This window comes from Carassius auratus, chromosome 33, assembly GCF_003368295.1.
Source record: "Carassius auratus strain Wakin chromosome 33, ASM336829v1, whole genome shotgun sequence".
Lineage (NCBI taxonomy): Eukaryota > Metazoa > Chordata > Actinopteri > Cypriniformes > Cyprinidae > Carassius > Carassius auratus.
This window is the reverse complement of record NC_039275.1, coordinates 153360-171233: the sequence shown is the minus strand read 5'-3', so window position 1 is coordinate 171233 and position 17874 is coordinate 153360. Positions and strand designations below refer to the sequence as shown.

At 42.4% G+C, this 17874-nt stretch overlaps 2 protein-coding genes and 2 long non-coding RNA genes across 4 annotated transcripts; all 4 read left to right on the top strand.

Moving 5' to 3' along the window:
* Window positions 1-460: 460 nt before the first annotated feature.
* On the top strand, window positions 461-3510 carry LOC113052626 (spidroin-1-like; the record flags this gene model as incomplete). The annotated part of the gene is made up of 2 exons (XM_026216993.1): window positions 461-674; window positions 2309-3510. Coding segments are annotated over exons 1-2 (1284 nt in total), but the record flags the coding sequence as incomplete, so codon positions are not given.
* Window positions 3511-8497: 4987 nt separating this feature from the next.
* Window positions 8498-9836, top strand: LOC113052825 (uncharacterized). Its single transcript, XR_003277116.1, has 3 exons — window positions 8498-8725; window positions 8818-8897; window positions 9232-9836. It is a non-coding gene; the product is annotated as an uncharacterized LOC113052825 (long non-coding RNA).
* A 742-nt stretch (window positions 9837-10578) lies between these two features.
* Window positions 10579-11394, top strand: LOC113052824 (uncharacterized). The gene is made up of 2 exons (XR_003277115.1): window positions 10579-10910; window positions 11070-11394. It is a non-coding gene; the product is annotated as an uncharacterized LOC113052824 (long non-coding RNA).
* A 789-nt stretch (window positions 11395-12183) lies between these two features.
* LOC113052804 (glycine-rich cell wall structural protein 1-like) lies at window positions 12184-14491 on the top strand. Its single transcript, XM_026217263.1, has 4 exons — window positions 12184-12265; window positions 12398-12511; window positions 12830-12973; window positions 13538-14491. The coding sequence occupies exons 1-4, from the start codon at window positions 12184-12186 to the stop codon at window positions 14278-14280; spliced, it is 1083 nt and encodes a 360-aa protein (XP_026073048.1). The 3' UTR covers window positions 14281-14491.
* The last annotated feature ends 3383 nt before the right edge of the window (window positions 14492-17874 follow it).

The window sequence follows — 17874 nt, the reverse complement described above, 5'->3', positions numbered from 1 at the left end:
CATTTTAGGGTCTTGATGTTTGTCAATTATATGAAATATTTAATCCAGAAAGGACAAAAGAAATAATCATGAATGAACCCCTAAAAGGTTCCATAAAAAAACTTTTTCCTGGTTACAAAGAACCCTTAAAAAGGGTTCTATATAGATCCTTTTATGGGTTTAAAATACGTAGTGCCTGATAGAACCTTTTAAGGTTCTATATAGAACCTTATCTTCTTAGGGTGTAGGGTCGACAAGTGGGGTTATGATGTCATCATTTCAGAAAATATATGGAAATGCACAATTCTCTCGTAATATAGCTACCTCAATTATTATGACATGGTTTAAATGGCCAACCCCAATCAAACACACCTGAACAAGCTAATCAAGGCCTTCCATTCAGATCACTAGAAAGCTAGAGGCAGGTGTGTTTGATCAGGGTTTGAGTTGATCTGATCATCTTTGGATCTTTAAAACCCTAATTTACAGAGGTTGATGCTACAGCAATACGTTTATTCATTTTAGTTCTGTTCACTACACTGTTTGCTTCTTCTGGCACACCAAGTCAGTGCCTTTTCAAGCAGAGATCATTGTGAAATCGTAGGTTGGGAGGATGACCGCTCGAGTGCACTGCTCGATGATTGCTGTTGCATTGTGTCTGTTCAGATACTTGAGCATAACAGACGCTACTCTAGGTGAGAATATCTGTTAACTTCATTACACAGCCAGAATGAATGCAGAAATAAGTGGTTCGGGGTTTGGGGTTACTTGAGAAGCTGACGGGCTTGTTGTCCGATCAAGAATTTCCTTCTGATCGAGACTGCTCTGGAGGAAGCAAATGTTCTCAATTTCACTGTGAGTCTGTTTCAGTTTTTAATTAATGCCTAGGATCCTCTAAGAAAAAAAAAGTGTGTGAATACATTATTTTTGGTCCATTGTTGGTGAGAAAAGTAATGATACTAGTGATGTGTCGTTTGTGAACGAATCGTTCTTTTTGAACGAATCTTTTAGGTGAACGAATCTTTTAGGTGAACTAATCGTTCTCGTTCACGTAATCCACTGACTCATATTTCTCGTTCAGTGAAGTTCCTCCCTCCACAGCAGCACGGCGCTTTAAGCAGCGCATGCGCAGCTCAGTGAACCGGGTAACAACTGTTTCATCCTGTCAAAGAATTACTCAACCTCGAGCCAATAGCCTTCGAGTATGAGATGTGACAGAGTATTTGATTTGTTGAATGTAGTGAACGAATACGCCCTTCAATGAACCCGTTTCATATGAGTCTGAACTAGATCTAGAGATCTTATCGTTCGCGAATGAAATGACTGAACTGGTACCCATGTCGTTCGTGCACGAGTTGAATGATACATCTCGTTCGTGAATGAAATTACTGACCTGATGGTCAGGGTATATTCTGGCAAACAGTTTACCAATCACGTTTCTCAATCGGCAAAGCACATGTCGTTCGTGCACGAGTTGAATGATTTAGTAAATCTCGTTCGTGAATGAAATGACTGAACTGGCACACATGTCATTCGTGAACGAGCTGAATGAACGGATACATGTCGTTCGTGAATGAAATGAACTGGTACATAGCTTATCTAGTTCGTGAACGAAATGAATGATAGTAAACCGGGTCAGTCTGCCATTTAGCATGTCAATCTCACAAAAATGCAAAGCGCAGTTATAGGTACTGTACTGTGCACATACGCTTGTTTTGATTTTTAGCAACTCCACGTTTAATCCACGATTGATGAATGTGAATATATAATATACAAACTGTCTGACCAAACAATTAAAATGCTATTTAGGCAAGAAAACCTTGTGCTTTGTTCATCTGAACAACTTAATTAGACTTTATATATTGAATGCGATTATACACACATTTTAATAAAGCCAGATCAGTTTTTGCAACAACTGAATACGTTCGTTGACTTAAGACATAACAACATAATACACTTTTTTTTGCCATCTGCTGGCTTATTTTGTGTAATACGAAGAAATGGTCACTGAACGAATCAGTGAACAATTCTGAACGAATCATTTTGGTGAACGAACTGAAAATGAACGAATCACTAGAAAGAATCATAATTTCCACCACTAAATGATACATTTTTGCCCTTTTGTTCATTCTCGTCTAAAGAAAGTTTGAATTCATCCCGTAAGATAAGTATTAAACTCCGGATGGGTTTACAGAATAAACCGGAGTAATACTTGGACTAATTCACTGTAGGTATAACTTCCGATTCACAAACTAAATGTTAATCTGTATGTTGACGTGGCAAATCGTCTAGATGCACAAACTAAAGCTGACTATCTGTATCCGTGCAGTGAGGCCAGGTCAATGTCCCGACCCGAAGAATATTCCAAAGTTTGCCGCAAGCTGTGTCCATGATGGCCAGTGCCCTGCCACACAGAAGTGTTGCCCAACCACCCGTGGCCACGGATGCAGTGAACCAATCGGCCAGGGCCAAGGAATGGGCCAAGGAAAGGGCCAGGGCCACGGAATGGGTCAGGGTCAAGGCCAGGGCCACGGAATGGGTCAGGGTCAAGGCCAGGGCCACGGAATGGGTCAGGGTCAAGGCCAGGGCCACGGAATGGGTCAGGGTCAAGGCCAGGGCCAAGGAATGGGTCAGGGTCAAGGCCAGGGCCAAGGAATGGGTCAGGGTCAAGGCCAGGGCCAAGGAATGGGTCAGGGTCAAGGCCAGGGCCAAGGAATGGGTCAGGGTCAAGGCCAGGGCCAAGGAATGGGTCAGGGTCAAGGCCAGGGCCAAGGAATGGGTCAGGGTCAAGGCCAGGGCCAAGGAATGGGTCAGGGTCAAGGCCAGGGCCAAGGAATGGGTCAGGGTCAAGGCCAGGGCCAAGGAATGGGTCAGGGTCAAGGCCAGGGCCAAGGAATGGGTCAGGGTCAAGGCCAGGGCCAAGGAATGGGTCAGGGTCAAGGCCAGGGCCAAGGAATGGGTCAGGGTCAAGGCCAGGGCCAAGGAATGGGCCAGGGCCAAGGAATGGGCCAGGGCCAAGGAATGGGCCAGGGCCAAGGAATGGGCCAGGGCCAGGGCCAAGGAATGGGCCAGGGCCAAGGAATGGGCCAGGGCCAAGGAATGGGCCAGGGCCAGGGCCAAGGAATGGGTCAGGGCCAGGGCCAGGGCCAGGGCCAAGGAATGGGCCAGGGCCAGGGCCAGGGCCAAGGAATGGGTCAGGGCCAGGGCCAGGGCCAAGGAATGGGTCAGGGCCAGGGTCAGGGCCAAGGAATGGGTCAGGGCCAGGGCCAGGGCCAAGGAATGGGTCAGGGCCAGGGTCAGGGCCAAGGAATGGGTCAGGGCCAGGGTCAGGGCCAGGGCCAAGGAATGGGTCAGGGTCAGGGTCAGGGCCAGGGCCAAGGAATGGGTCAGGGCCAGGGCCAGGGCCAGGGCCAAGGAATGGGTCAGGGCCAGGGCCAAGGAATGGGTCAGGGCCAGGGCCAGGGCCAAGGAATGGGTCAGGGCCAGGGCCAAGGAATGGGCCAGGGCCAGGGCCAAGGAATGGGAATGGGTCAGGGCCAGGGAATGGGTCAGGGCCAGGGAATGGGTCAGGGCCAGGGAATGGGTCAGGGCCAGGGAATGGGTCAGGGCCAGGGAATGGGCCAGGGCCAAGGAATGGGTCAGGGTCAGGGTCAGGGCCAGGGCCAGGGCCAAGGAATGGGTCAGGGTCAGGGCCAGGGCCAGGGGTTGGGCCAAGGAAAGGGCCACGGCCAGGGGTTGGGCCAAGGAAAGGGCCAGGGCCAGGGGATGGGCCAAGGAAAGGGCCAGGGCCAGGGGATGGGCCAAGGAAAGGGCCAGGGCCAGGGGATGGGCCAAGGAAAGGGCCAGGGCCAGGGGATGGGCCAAGGAAAGGGCCAGGGCCAGGGGATGGGCCAAGGAAAGGGCCAGGGCCAGGGGATGGGCCAAGGAAAGGGCCAGGGCCAGGGGATGGGCCAAGGAAAGGGCCAGGGCCAGGGGATGGGCCAAGGAAAGGGCCAGGGCCAGGGCCAGGGCCAGGGGATGGGCCAAGGAAAGGGAAAGGGCCAGGGGATGGGCCAAGGAAAGGGAAAGGGCCAGGGCCAGGGCCAGGGGATGGGCCAAGGAAAGGGAAAGGGCCAGGGGATGGGCCAAGGAAAGGGCCAGGGCCAGGGGATGGGCCAAGGAAAGGGCCAGGGTCAGGGGATGGGCCAAGGAAAGGGAAAGGGCCAGGGGATGGGCCAAGGAAAGGGCCAGGGTCAGGGGATGGGCCAAGGAAAGGGAAAGGGCCAGGGCCAGGGCCAGGGCCAGGGCCAAGGGAAGGGAAAGGGAAAGGGCCAGGGGTTGGGCCAAGGAAAGGGCCAGGGAATGGGCCAGTGCCCAGGATTGGGCAAGGCCAGCGGTCAGGTTCACAGCCTTTGATGTGGTCAGGAAATTGTGGAATTTGGAGGTCTTTTCAATTCAGTGCTTTATTCATATGGTCTCCCTTCTTGCTACGATCGTTTCGAAAGATTCTTTCCTTCCCTCAAACAAAAATAAAATTGCTTGATTGACGAGTTGTCATTTGGCTGTTTTCTCACAACTGCTTTATGGCATCAGTGTTTTGTGCAAGTTCTCCTCCCTGAGACCTGGGGTCTCATTTATAAAAGACTCCGTAGATTTCATCCTAAAATTTTACGTAGGCACAAAAACTAGATTTTGCATACAGCCAAAAGTTTTAAGATTTATGAAACCATGCATACGCCAGAACCTGCACAAAATCCTTAATCCCTTAAATTTAAGTCAAATGATCCTTTATGTGCTTTACAGATGACAATGTGAAGTCTTTATCCATTCATAATGTTCAATAATCGATCATCTTTGACTCTGTAATGAACCGCTGATTCTTGAGTCACTCTATTAAAATTTCTTTTGCTTCAATAACTCAGTGTGGAAACCAATGGTTAACGAACTGAATAGATCTGAGGTGCAGGGCTCAGACGTCCCGGGGTGGTTTCCAATCGGGCTCCAAAATCTATAACAGCTCTGCCCAACAAGCTGTCTAGAATAGTAATGTAAGATTCCTAACTTGATTTGTGGTGTTCACTCTCTCTTGCAGGGGTGAAACAGATCGTAGTTGATCGTTTGCATTTGTTTCTAAGTCTTGTCGATTCAAGCGTTTTAAACCATTCGCAGCTTGCGCGCACTCATTCAAAGCATGTGCCAAGAGCAGCATTTCAGACAATTCTCTTAAACCGAACTGATTCCTCTTTGGCATATCCTAGCTTCTGAATGAATACATACACAAAATAGTCTCTGCAAGTATTGTTGTGAACACAGTCTGTTATGACTTTAGTGAATATAGTGGAGAAAGAAATCTCCTCTGCATTATTATATTGGATCCGTGCAGTCGTTCTTAAAGGGGCAGCATCCAATAAATACCAGGTTTTCCATTAGTGTCACCTGTTGTCAGAGTGACATTTGCGTCTCATCCACAAAGGTAAAATCGGACCATTCTGTTTTTGCTTCAGTTTTGTTTTAATTATTGCATCCAAATAACATGTATTTAGCAACTTTTTTTGGATACTAATTCAAATGGTTTCCTCTGATTTTAAATGGAGCGCAGACAATTTATTTTGGTTAAATGTAGATATTTCTTCTAGTTATAAGAATTTATTCGATATGTTTCAAAATGTAAAAATTGTTGAATTTCAATTTAGTTTTATTATTTGACATTTCAATTTCACAAATAAATATGCAGAATTGTGTCTTTTTTCTAATAATAAAAGGACACATTTTTATTTATAATTTGTCTTAAATATCATTCTGTAAAAAAATATGTATATAAATTGTAAGAAAATTGTACGGTGTAATCTGTATTGTGAATTTTATCGCATCATAATTTTACTGAATCGTTAAATCCAGATATGCTTCTAGTTTTTTCCTATCATGCTGATTTGTCCACAGTAAAGTTCAGCCGATGTCTTTTTTTTTTTTTTTTTTTTTTTTTTTTCTCGCTCGGGGGAAATTCATTTTGGGCTACCAAAACTTGATGAATGCCTGACTGAAGAGCTACCAGGGATTTTGAGATTTTGCAAGCCCTGAGGTGTTTCCCAAAAGCATCCTTAATAACGGCATTGCTTGTGACCGTGGGAAACGAGCCCTGTCAATTTTGACTCAGCGATTCTTTTGCAACTCTTCATTAAACAAATCAATTGAATAACTTGGACAACTGTGCCAGTTGTTTTGGCTACTTTTATTTTGTATTTTGTGTGTCTGGATTCATTTTGAAGCTTGGAATGCAGCATGGAACAGCCTGGAATCCCATTCATTCAAATTTAATTTATATTGATTGGAAGATTTAAATTCAAACAAATTCTGTGGAAAATGTATGTTCTTAAAAATAAAATGCAAAGAAAACACAAATCATATGGCTGGTAAATGTCGGAAAGCATAAAAACAAGATATCAAGTTATATTCCTTTGTGTTACAAAGCTTAAGTATTTCAAAGTATTCAAAAGTATTTAGATTAAATTACTATGGCTTGTTTGTACTATGCATAACCTCATCTGCATATCATTTACATGCGAATCCCCATGCACGTGACACCACGTTTAACACAGAGACAGTAGGGAAATAGTATCCCTGCTATGTTTTAAAATAAATACATGAAAATATCCATAAAAACACAATGGTTTCAAATAGTTGTCAGATATTTTAGATCTCATTCTTTTACACTGGCCAAGTAAAATTTTGATTATTTCAGATTAAAAGTATGCAGATTTGCTGATAAGATAAACATTTTAGTGGAAAGTGATAAACGCATATTTATTACAGTGTATTGTCTATTTCGGCGCATCACTGACAAAGTACTGTAAAAAGAGGCCATACAAATCCTACCGTTTTCTCCTAGTCATGTCCTTCAAATATAGTGGAATTTTTCATAATGTTGTAGAGATGACTTTACACGACATTAACACCTCTGTGCAGCTGTGGTTGTAGAGTAATCCAGCAGTGTCCGCCATAATATCGCAGTAAGTACTCGATCATCGATCATTGTTCACGCTAAAATATTTCTCATAACATGTGGTCTGTAGTTTAGTTTAAAGATTATTGTGCACCTATAGCACTCCTCGCTTTAATAAAAAATAACGTCACATGAAAATTGTTTATTGTTAATGAAATTATGCAATTATGTTTTTTTAAATATTATATAATTTCAGTGTTAACTCTTTTAATGCTACTGGAATATTTAATGTAAACGTGTATATCAACATGAAAACAAAGTTGTTGTTTACTTCAATATTTTTTTCTCTCCATGAAAAATAATTTGTAAGCATGGTTTATAAGGTCTGCACGTTGCGTACATATTTACGCCAAGTTTATTTTTTATAACCCCGATATATGTGCATCAAAAAATGTGTACGCAATTTCTATGCCTATTTTGTGCGTACGCAACATTTACAAATGAGACCCCTGGACATTTTAAAGTGACATTTGCCAAGTATGGTACAGTAACAAATACTCTGAACTGGTGCTCTGCATTTAACCCATCCAAGTGTCCACACACACCTGGAGCAGTGGGCAGCAATATCTACCACCGTGGCCTAATTTCATTTTGAATGTAAATTTGTAAATATGAGGCGATTGATAATATTCTGAAATGCTGATCTGAATTTGTATCTGTAATTACAATTCTTTATGAGTGATATTAGTGTAAATTTGTAGATTTGAAGTACTTGGTGTTCTGAAATGTTGATCTGTATATTTCCATTGTGAGTTATATTAATATGGATTTGTAGTTTTGAGGTACTTGATGTTGTTCTAACCCTGCATGGGAATTTAGATTAATCTGTATATTTGCATTATTTATTAGTGATAGATTAATGTAATTTTTAATGGACTTATTTTGTATTATGTAGATGTAGGTGAAACTCTATTTTCATTATTTATGAGATTTTTTAAATGGTTGGTGTTTTAATGTTGATTTGTACATTTAAAGCCTTGAATATTTGAAATTACAGTAGCATTCTTTCAGCAATAGTAATTATTTTTGTTAATATAAATAAATGACTAGTTCAATGCACTTTGGGTGTGCTTTTTTTTCAGTATTAATGGGTGACTTTTTTATGTGAATTACATTTTTACATTTTAGGGTCTTGATCAAGTATATGAAATATTTAATCCAGAAAGGACAAAAGAAATAATAATAACCCCTAAGAGGTAACCCTAACCCTAACCCTAAAGGGTTCTTTTAAATGAATTTGAATCTATATAGAACCTTTTAGGGGTTCCAAATACGTAGCGCCTGATAGAACCTTTTACGGTTCTATATAGAACCTTATCTTCTTAGAGTGTAGGGTCGACAAGTGGGGTGATGATGTCATAATTTCAGAAAATATATGGAAATGCACAATTCTCTCATAATATGGCTACCTCAATTATTATGACATGGTTTAAATGTCCAACCCCAATCAAACACACCTGAACAAGCTAATCAAGGCCTTCCATTCAGATCACTAGAAAGCTACAGGCAGGTGTGTTTGAGTTGATCTGATCATCTTTGGATCTTTAAAACCCTAATTTACAGAGGTTGATGCTACAGCAATACGTTTATTCATTTTAGTTTTGTTCACTCCTGTCTGCTCCTTGTGGCACACCAATTCAGTGCCTTTTCAAGCAGAGATCATTGTGAAATCATAGGTTGGGAGGATGACCGCTCGAGTGCACTGCTTGATGATTGCTGTTGCATTGTGTCTGTTCAGATACTGGAGCATAACCGACGCTACTCTAGGTGACAATATCTGTTGACTTCATTACACAGCCAGAAGAAATGCAGAAATAAGTGATTCTCAGTCTTTGAATATAGTTTTTTTTTCTTTTAAGGTTTGGGATTACTTGAGAAGTGCAAGAATCTCCTTCTGATCGAGACTGCTCTGGAGGAAGCCAATGTTCTAAATTGCACTGTGAGTCTGTTTCAGTTTTTAATTAATGCTAGGGGTGCTCTAAGAAAAAAGGTGTGTGTGTGTGTGTGTGTGTGTATCTATTTTTGGTCCGTTGTTGGTGAGAAAATCTATTACATTTTTGCCCTTTTGTTTATTCTCGTCTAAAGTAAGCTTTAATTCATCCTGTAAGATAAGTATTAAACTCTGGATGGGTTTACAGAATAAACCGGAGTAATACTTGGACTAATTTACTGTAGGTATAACTTCCGATTCACAAACTAAATGTTAATCTGTATGTTGACGTGGCAAATCGTCTAGATTCACAAACTAAAGCTGACTATCTGTATCCGTGCAGTGAGGCCAGGTCAGTGTCCCGACCTGAAGAACATTCCACTGTTTGCTGAAAGCTGTGTCCGTGATGGCCAGTGCCCTGCCACACAGAAGTGTTGCCCAACCACCCGTGGCCACGGATGCAGTGAACCAAGCGGCCACGGCCAAGGAATGGGTCCTTCTATCATTTTAAACCATCTTCTCACATTCCTAATCTTACCTACTCTTATATTTTCATGCATTTCGTCAGTGGATATATATATATATGATGGAATTCCATATATTACATCTTTTTTCCCCTTTTGTACTCTAATCTCTTTGGTTGTGACATTTTCTCCGTTCATTTTCTTTTATTTTGAGTAGTTTGTTTTTCTGCCCAATATCTTTCACTATGATCAGAACTCTCCCTTGACCAATACACTTGTTTTTTTTTTTTTTTTTTTTTTTATTTCTTAATCGATTGCCTTGGATAGTCCTATGGGATGCAAATGCGATACTGTACTCTTTTCAAGTGTTAGCATAATTTTGTGTCCATTCTCCATTATTTCTTGGTTTTCTTTTTTTTTTTTTTTATCCTCCATTGATTCCATCATATCTTCGCTATCCCCCTGATCCTTAGATTTCTTTCTATTTATTCTCTTTTTCGTTATTTTCCCCAAATATACCTCTGTAAATCCTTCCATTATCATTTCCTCAAAATCTTCATCCATAACTGCACAACAGCAACACCAGCCTCTCCTTCTCCCCACTCATTAATTTCTCATACAATCACAACCCAATCAAGCACACCTGAACAAGCTAATCAAGGCCTTCAAACTTACTTTAAATCAGGTGAGTTTGATCAGGGTTTGTGTTGACCTGATCATCTATGGATCTTTAAAACCCCAATTTACAGAGGTTGATGTTGCAGCAAGACATATATTTGATTTAGCTTTGTTTGCTTGTTTTACTGTCTGCTCCGTCTGGCACACTGATTCAGTGTATTTTACAGCAGAGATCATTGTGAAATCGTAGGTTGGGAGGATGACCTCTCGAGTGCACTGCTCAATGATTGCTTGTTGTATTGTGTCTGTTTGGATACTTGAGCATAACAGACGTTATTCCAGGTGAGAATATCTGTTGACTTCATTACACAACCAGAAGAAATGCAGAAAAAGTGGTTCTCAGTCTTTGAATGTAGAATGTGTGTGTTGTGTGTTGTGTGTTTTTTTTGTTTTTTTTTTAGGTTTGGGATTACTCGAAGCTGATGGGCTTGCTGTCCGATCAAGAATCTCCTTTTGATCGAGACTGCTCTGGAGGAAGCAAATGTTCTCAATTTCACTGAGTCTGTTTAAATTTTTATTAATGCTAGGGGTCCTCTATGAAAAAAAAAAAGTGTGTATACATTATTTTTGGTCCGTTGTTGGTGAGAAAAGTAATGATACATTTTGCACTTTTTGTTTATTCTTGTCTAAAGTAAGTTTGAATTCATCCCGTAAGATAAGTATTAAACTCAGGATGGGTTTACTGAATAAACCATTACACAACCTTAAGAAATGACTGGTTCTCAGTCTTCGAATGTAAGATTGGGAATCGGTAGTATGTATTAGTAGGTAGTGAATATGTCTCATTATTCTTATTATTTTAAGAGGTTAAAGGTTTGGGATTCCTTTTAAGCTGACAGGCTTGCTGTCCTGTCGAGGATGTTCTTCTAACTGCTCTGGAGTAAGCAAATGTTTTCTATTTCACAGTGAGTCTGTTTCCAGTGAGTTTCAGTTTAAATGATGCTAGGGGTCCTCTTAAAAAAAGAGGATGACATGACAGCTACATCTCTGTTAGTTGTGGGCTGGCACAAACTAAAGCTGACTGTCTGTGTCCATGCAGTGAAGCCAGGTCAATATCCCGACCCGAAGAACATTCCACTGTTTGCTGAAAGATGCATCCATGATGGCCAGTGCCTTGCCATACAGAAATGTTGCCCAACCACCCGTGGCCATGCACGCAGTGAACCAAGCAGTCAGGGCCAGGGAAGAGGTCAGGGCCACGGTCGGTGATATGGTCAGGGGAAATTATGGACTTTGAAACTTTCATAGGAATTTTGCATGACACATTCTTGAGGGCTTTTCAATTCAGTACTTTATCCATATGCTGCCTCCCCTTTTTTGCTGCGACCATTAAAGATTTTCTCCCTCCTTCCCTGAAATAAAAAGAAAATTGCTTGATTGACTAGTTGTTATCATTTGGCTGTCTTCCCCACAACTGCTTTCTGGCATCAGTGTTTTGTGCAAGATCTCCTCCCTGAGACCTGGCTATTTAAAAGGGATATTTGCCAAGTATGATAACCCATTTTTTTAAGACATGAATCCCTGGTCACAGTTTCGCAAGGCCATCGATTTCAGAATGACACAGGCAGGCACTGCTTTGGTCTGCACAGCGCTACATGACGTCGAACACACCTATTGGTAACACGACATGATAGCTGTACCACCTAACCATTGCAGATTCATTTCACAGTTCATAATAGGTTGTTAACTTTATTTATTTTCATATAAAAGCAACAGAACTTGAATTACATCCAGTTTATTAGCAACACTGTGCACAAGTGTGAATGCCGATAGCCATCTTTGATGTCACAGGTGTCAGATCCATTACGAGAAGAGAGATCTGTCTGCTTTGTTCACTCCTCCTCTCAATGTAGCCTCCTACTCTCCCCTACATTTCAGGCTAGGCAAGGGGCATCTCAAACAAGCCTATTGTTTAAAGGCAGCATTCAGTTCATCCAAACCCAATTAAACACACCTGAACGAGCTAATCAGTTAGTTTGATCAGGGTTGGAGTTGACCTGATTGTCATTTAAAAACCCATTTTACCAAGATTGATGTTGCAGAAACACATTTATTCGTTTTAGTCTTTTTTCCACTTTACAGTCTGCTCCTTCTGGCATACAAATTCAGCGCATTTTACAGTACATATCATTGTGACATCATAACCTGGGAGGATGACAGCTCGAGTGCATTGCTCGTTGATTGCTGTTGTATTGTGTCTGTTCGGATACTTGAGCACATCAGATGCTACTATAGGTAAGAAAATGTTTACTTCATTACACAGCCTGGAGAAATGCACAAATAAGTTATTCTCAGTCTTTGAATGTAGGATTTGGAATGGTTTTAAAATGCTTTTGATTCGAAGATAATACATATGTAATAAATAAGGTTTGGGATGGCATGGGAAGCTGATGGGCTTGCTTTCCCATCGAGGATGTTCTTCTGATAAAGACTGCTCTAGAGGAAGCAAATGTTCTGTTCTCGATTTCACTGTGAGTTTCAGTTTATAATTGATGCTAGGGGTCCTCCAAAAGAAGTGTGTATACATAATCTGTTTTTGGTTTGTTGATGATTAGAAGAGTAATGATACAATTTTGTCCTTTTTGTTTATTCTCATCTAAAGTTAGTTTTAATTCATCCCTCAAGATAAGTTTTAAACTCAGGATGGCTTTACAGAATAAACAGGAATAATACTTGGACTGTAATTCTTGTTGTAGGTATAACTTTATTTTCATGAACTATAAATGTTTCTTGCTGTATATTGATGCGGCATACCATCTTAATGCATAAACTAAAGCTTGACTATCTGTGTCCATGCAGTGAAGCCAGGTCGATGTCCAAACCTGAAGAACATTCCACTGTCTGCTAAAAGCTGTATCAATGATGGCGAGTGTCCTGCCATACAGAAATGTTGCCCAAACACCCGTGGCCATGCATGCAGTGAACCAAGCAGCCAGGGCAGCGGCCAGCGAGGCGGCCAGCGCATGGGCCAGGCTCAGGAAAGCGGCCAGGGCCACGGTCGTGGTCTGGTTCACAACCAGGGTCAGGGAAGCATTCAGGGAAGTGGCCAGGGTCGCAGCCTAGGTCATGAAAGCGGCCAGGGTCAGGGAAGCATTCAGGGAAGTGGCCAGGGTCAGGGAAGCATTCAGGGAAGCGGCCAGGGTCAGGGAAGCATTCAGGGAAGCGGCCAGGGTCATGGCCAGGGAATGGGCCAGGGCCAGGGAATGGGAATGGGCCAGGGCCAGGGCCAGGGATTGGGAATGGGCCAGGGCCAGGGAATGGGCCATGGTGAGGGAAGTGGCCAGGGAATGAACCAGGATCAGGGAAGTGGCCAGGATCAGGGAAGTGGCCAGGGTCAGGGAAGTGGTCAGGGTCACGGCCTGGGCAAGGCAATGGAACTGGGCATGGGCATGGGCCAGGGAATGGGCATGGGCCAGGGCATGGGCCAGGGAATGGGCATGGGTCAGGGCATGGGTCAAGGAATGGGCCAGGGCATGGGCCAAGGAATGGGCCAGGGCATGGGCCAAGGAATGGGCCAGGGCATGGGCCAAGGATTGGGCCAGGGCATGGGCCAAGGAATGGGCCAGGGAATGGGCCAGGGCATGGGCCAGGGAATGGGCCAGGGCATGGGCCAAGGAATGGGCCAGGGCATGGGCCAAGGAATGGGCCAGGGCATGGGCCAAGGAATGGGCCAGGGCATGGGCCAAGGAATGGGCCAGGGCATGGGCCAGGGCATGGGCCAAGGAATGGGCCAGGGCATGGGCCAGGGCATGGGCCAAGGAATGGGCCAGGGCATGGGCCAGGGCATGGGCCAAGGAATGGGCCAGGGCATGGGCCAAGGAATGGGCCAGGGCATGGGCCAGGGCATGGGCCAAGGAATGGGCCAGGGCATGGGCCAGGGCATGGGCCAAGGAATGGGCCAGGGCATGGGCCAGGGCATGGGCCAGGGCATGGGCCAAGGAATGGGCCAAGGAATGGGCCAGGGCATGGGCCAAGGAATGGGCCAAGGAATGGGCCAGGGCATGGGCCAGGGCATGGGCCAAGGAATGGGCCAGGGGATGGGCCAAGGAATGGGCCAGGGCATGGGCCAGGGCATGGGCCAGGGAATGGGCCAGGGCATGGGCCTGGGCATGGGCCAGGGCATGGGCCAGGGCATGGGCCAGGGCCTGGGCCTGGGCATGGGCCAGGGCCTGGGCCTGGGCATGGGCCAGGGCATGGGCCAGGGCATGGGCCTGGGCATGGGCCAGGGCCAGGGCCAGGGCCAGGGCTAGGACATGGGTCAAGGGTAGAGGCCAGGGCATGGGCCAGGGCAGTGGTCAGGGTCAGGAAAGTGGCCGGGGCCATGGTCTGTGATGTGATCAGGGTAACTGTGGACTTTGAATCTTTCATAGGAATTTTGCATAACAAAATTCTACAAAATTTAGCTTTGACTGTTAAGAAAGATTCTTCCCCTCCTTCCCTCAAATAAAAAAAAATTGCTTGACTGAAGAGTTGCTTGTTATCATTTGGCTGTTTTCTCACAACTGCTTTCTGGCGTCAATGTTTTGTGCAAGTTCTCCTCCCTGAAACGTGGACATTTAAAAGTGACATTTGCCAAGTACAGTAACCCATACTGAATTGGTGCTTTGCACTTAACCCATCCATGTGTGCACACACACAGCAATGAGAAGTGTACTCCCACCCGGAGCAGTGGGCAGCTATATCCAGCACCCGGGGAGCAACCAGAGGTTCAGTGCCTTGCTCAAGGGGACTTCAGCCATGGGTATTGAGGATAGAAGAGAGTGCTATTCATTCACTCCTCAACAACCCATAACTCCAGCCAGCACTGACATTCGAAACCTCTGACCTTCTGGTCAGGGCTTGAAAACGAAAAGAAAATTCAATCGGTTCACTCCGAGCAGAATCGATATTTTAACGTTTCTGTTCCTGCGTTCCTCTGAATTATTACCGTTCTGAAACTGGTTCAGATGGAAAAAATACCAGTTAATAACGTTATTTTTTTAAAACAATATTATGTGTCTATAATTTGCCTAATTATAATGTAACACTTTTCGTTTCTATATGCAGGCTTTACAGTTCTTACCGTGAGCTAGGTCGTTGGCTTTGTTGGAAGGAGGACACCGACAGGGAGCTTGGCAGGTCATGACACTTGATTTATTAAACATGAAGAGGTGAACATTAGAAATTAGCCACATCTGATTACACAGTGTGCGTAATTTTTCTCTCCCTATCTACCTCTCATAATTGCACGGAGTGCGCGCAGACTATTCTCTCCTGCGATTCTAATAGTGGGTCTCTGTTCTCGCGATATTACCTTCATATCTTATTTAAAGTTATAGAACATTAATTTTAACCTTAAATTTCACTCCCTACAATAATAGTGATGTAATAATATTAAAGTACAGCGTTTTATTTGCTTGAAAAGAAAAAATTGAGATCTAAGGTTAGTCAATAACCCTCTGTGGTTAGTCATATTTTCTAGATTTTGGCCAAATGTAGGCTACAAAAAAATAAATAAATCTATCAACACTTTAAAGACATTGAAGTTTTTAAGATACTTAAAAATATTTGCTGCATTGTAAAAAAAAAAAAAAAACGGGATGAAAGATTGCGTTTTGAAAGTGAAAAAAAAAAACTAAAGTTGGGGCATTGCATTGTATTAGCCCCTATTACTTAACGAAATAATGAAGGCTTAAATGCCTGTAGTCTAAAGCAAAATGTTTACAAACATTATAAAAGCAGCTATTAGTTTCTCTCGGCTTTATCAGCACAGTGAGGCGTGGTCACTCTGAATGCAATATGTACAACGGAGCAGTCTAACCTTTTATTTGTTTCTTTAACTCTATTTTATTTTGTTAATGTACAGGCTTTAATAAAGCAAAACTATGTTGTGTCAGCGCGATGGTCATACCAAAGCTGGTTGATTATATAGAAGCAAGACATTATTCAAAGCTGTCAGCTTTTGCAAAATAATTAAAACCGTAAAGCTTTTGCAAAATAAAGAAAACTTCTCTTTGCAGTTTCGTTTTCCTTTCCGAAAACTTTGGAACGTGTCACAATGAACCGTAATTTAGCACACTTTTTCTTTCGTTTCGTTAATCTGTCAATATGATTAAAGTGAAATATATTTAGTGTATATGCCTATATTCCTTTTTTATGTAAGCCTGTATGGGTTTGTTTTTCAGTTTTCTCCATTCACCGAAGTGCTACAGATGTGTGATCTGTTGAATTCATCTCACACCATCCTCAGATAAACTCTTAAGTGTGGTGCATTGCCATTGCACACATTTGCATATGCGTACTACTGGAATTCTTGATTCATTGACAGCAAATTTCAAATATTAAATGGGACGATAAAATAACGTTATTAACCGGTTAATGGCCATTTCAAATTTTCGATTCTGTTCGGAACTATGAAATTTGATTTAGTTTCTGTTTCTGTTCCTTTCAAAATTTCGTTCGTTTCCGGTTTTTGTTTCCGTTCCTTGAACCGGTTCAGAGCCCTGCTTCTGGTGACAAGTCCAATTCTCTAACCATTAGGCCACAGCTCCCGTTTTGTGAAAACTTTGGAGTTTGCTTGATTTCGTGATGAATTCAGCTATCGCAGAATCTCAAAATCTTGGAGGGACTGTATAGTTATTAGTAGGGCCGGGCCTCGATTAAAAAAAATAATCTAATTAATTAGAGGCTTTGTAATTAATTAATCGAAATTAATCGCATTTTAATCGCACATAAATATTTGACCTGAGAACAGTGACAAGTAATTTTTTTTTCACATGGATTTATAGTATACCATTGACTAATGACTAAATACATAAGCTTAAGCAACAAAATATTGTTTATTTTTGTTCAACCAAGTCTAGCAGACCAGTGCAATTTTTGCCATGAAGTGTAGCAATGGCATATTTAGAAACAATTTAGAAATAGTACATTTCAGAAATTCAGGAAGCTTATAGGTGCTGGAACCTTCTGTAAAGTGTTTTTTAAGTAAAACACAATACTGTCAATTACATTCAGAACATTGGAAACCCTGACTATTAGAAAACATCTCTCTGTTGCTTCAGAGGCCATAACATACTAAGTCCAACTCTCAATAACCTTTGCCAAAACAATAAAGATTTCAACATAAACTGTTGCACCAACAAAATAATACATAGTTCAACATAAAGTGTAAAGTCCACGCTAGCTGCTATATGTTTTGCGTTGAGGTGATACTTGAGGCTCGATGTGCTGCTGCGGTGATATGCGAACGCTAGTTGGTGCTCCAGTATAATCGGTCCCGCCGAAACTCATCCAGTGAGAAACGTTCCGCGGTGCAAAAATAAGTTATTAAAAATGCGGGAATTTTTTTCTGTAACTAATTAATCTTAATTAACGCGTTATTTTTTGTGTAATAAATTAATCTCAATTAACGCGTTAAAGTCCCGGCCCTACTTATTAGATAATGGATGTAATTACTATAGATATATCTGTTACATATTACTTTTAACCAAGTGTAATCCAGTACAATAAAATATTCTTTTAATAGAATGTTATAGGTTAGTTATTGCAAGAAAGCTAATTTAAATTAAGCACTTTTGGTTTCAAGAACTCTTATTTTGGTGCATCACAGTTTGCATGTGTTTGTATTTCCATACTTGCTGTATGTGAGCGTTGTTGGGGCCATGATGAAGTCCTCCAGGTTGCTCAGATGGTTTGTTTTAGCCAGAGCAAAGATGAGCTCGGTCTCTACATACGACTCTCTGGCTTTCTTTCTTGCCATCTGAAGAAACTTCAACAGATCCTCCCAATTCACAAATATTTTCATATTAAAGATAACTTTTATGGAAGATATTTATTAATAAAGATGTTTTTTTATTATTTTT

What these genes read in the sequence shown, in the direction of transcription:
- LOC113052804 (XM_026217263.1), top strand. Translation starts at nt 12,184, where the DNA reads ATGACAGCTCGAGTGCATTGCTCGTTGATTGCTGTTGTATTGTGTCTG. An exon ending in CGATTTCACTGTGAGTTTCA is followed by an intron (nt 12,512 to 12,829) that starts GTTTATAATTGA and finishes GTGTCCATGCAG; the next exon opens with TGAAGCCAGGTCGATGTCCA. An exon ending in ACCAAGCAGCCAGGGCAGCG is followed by an intron (nt 12,974 to 13,537) that starts GCCAGCGAGGCG and finishes GCATGGGCCAAG; the next exon opens with GAATGGGCCAGGGCATGGGC.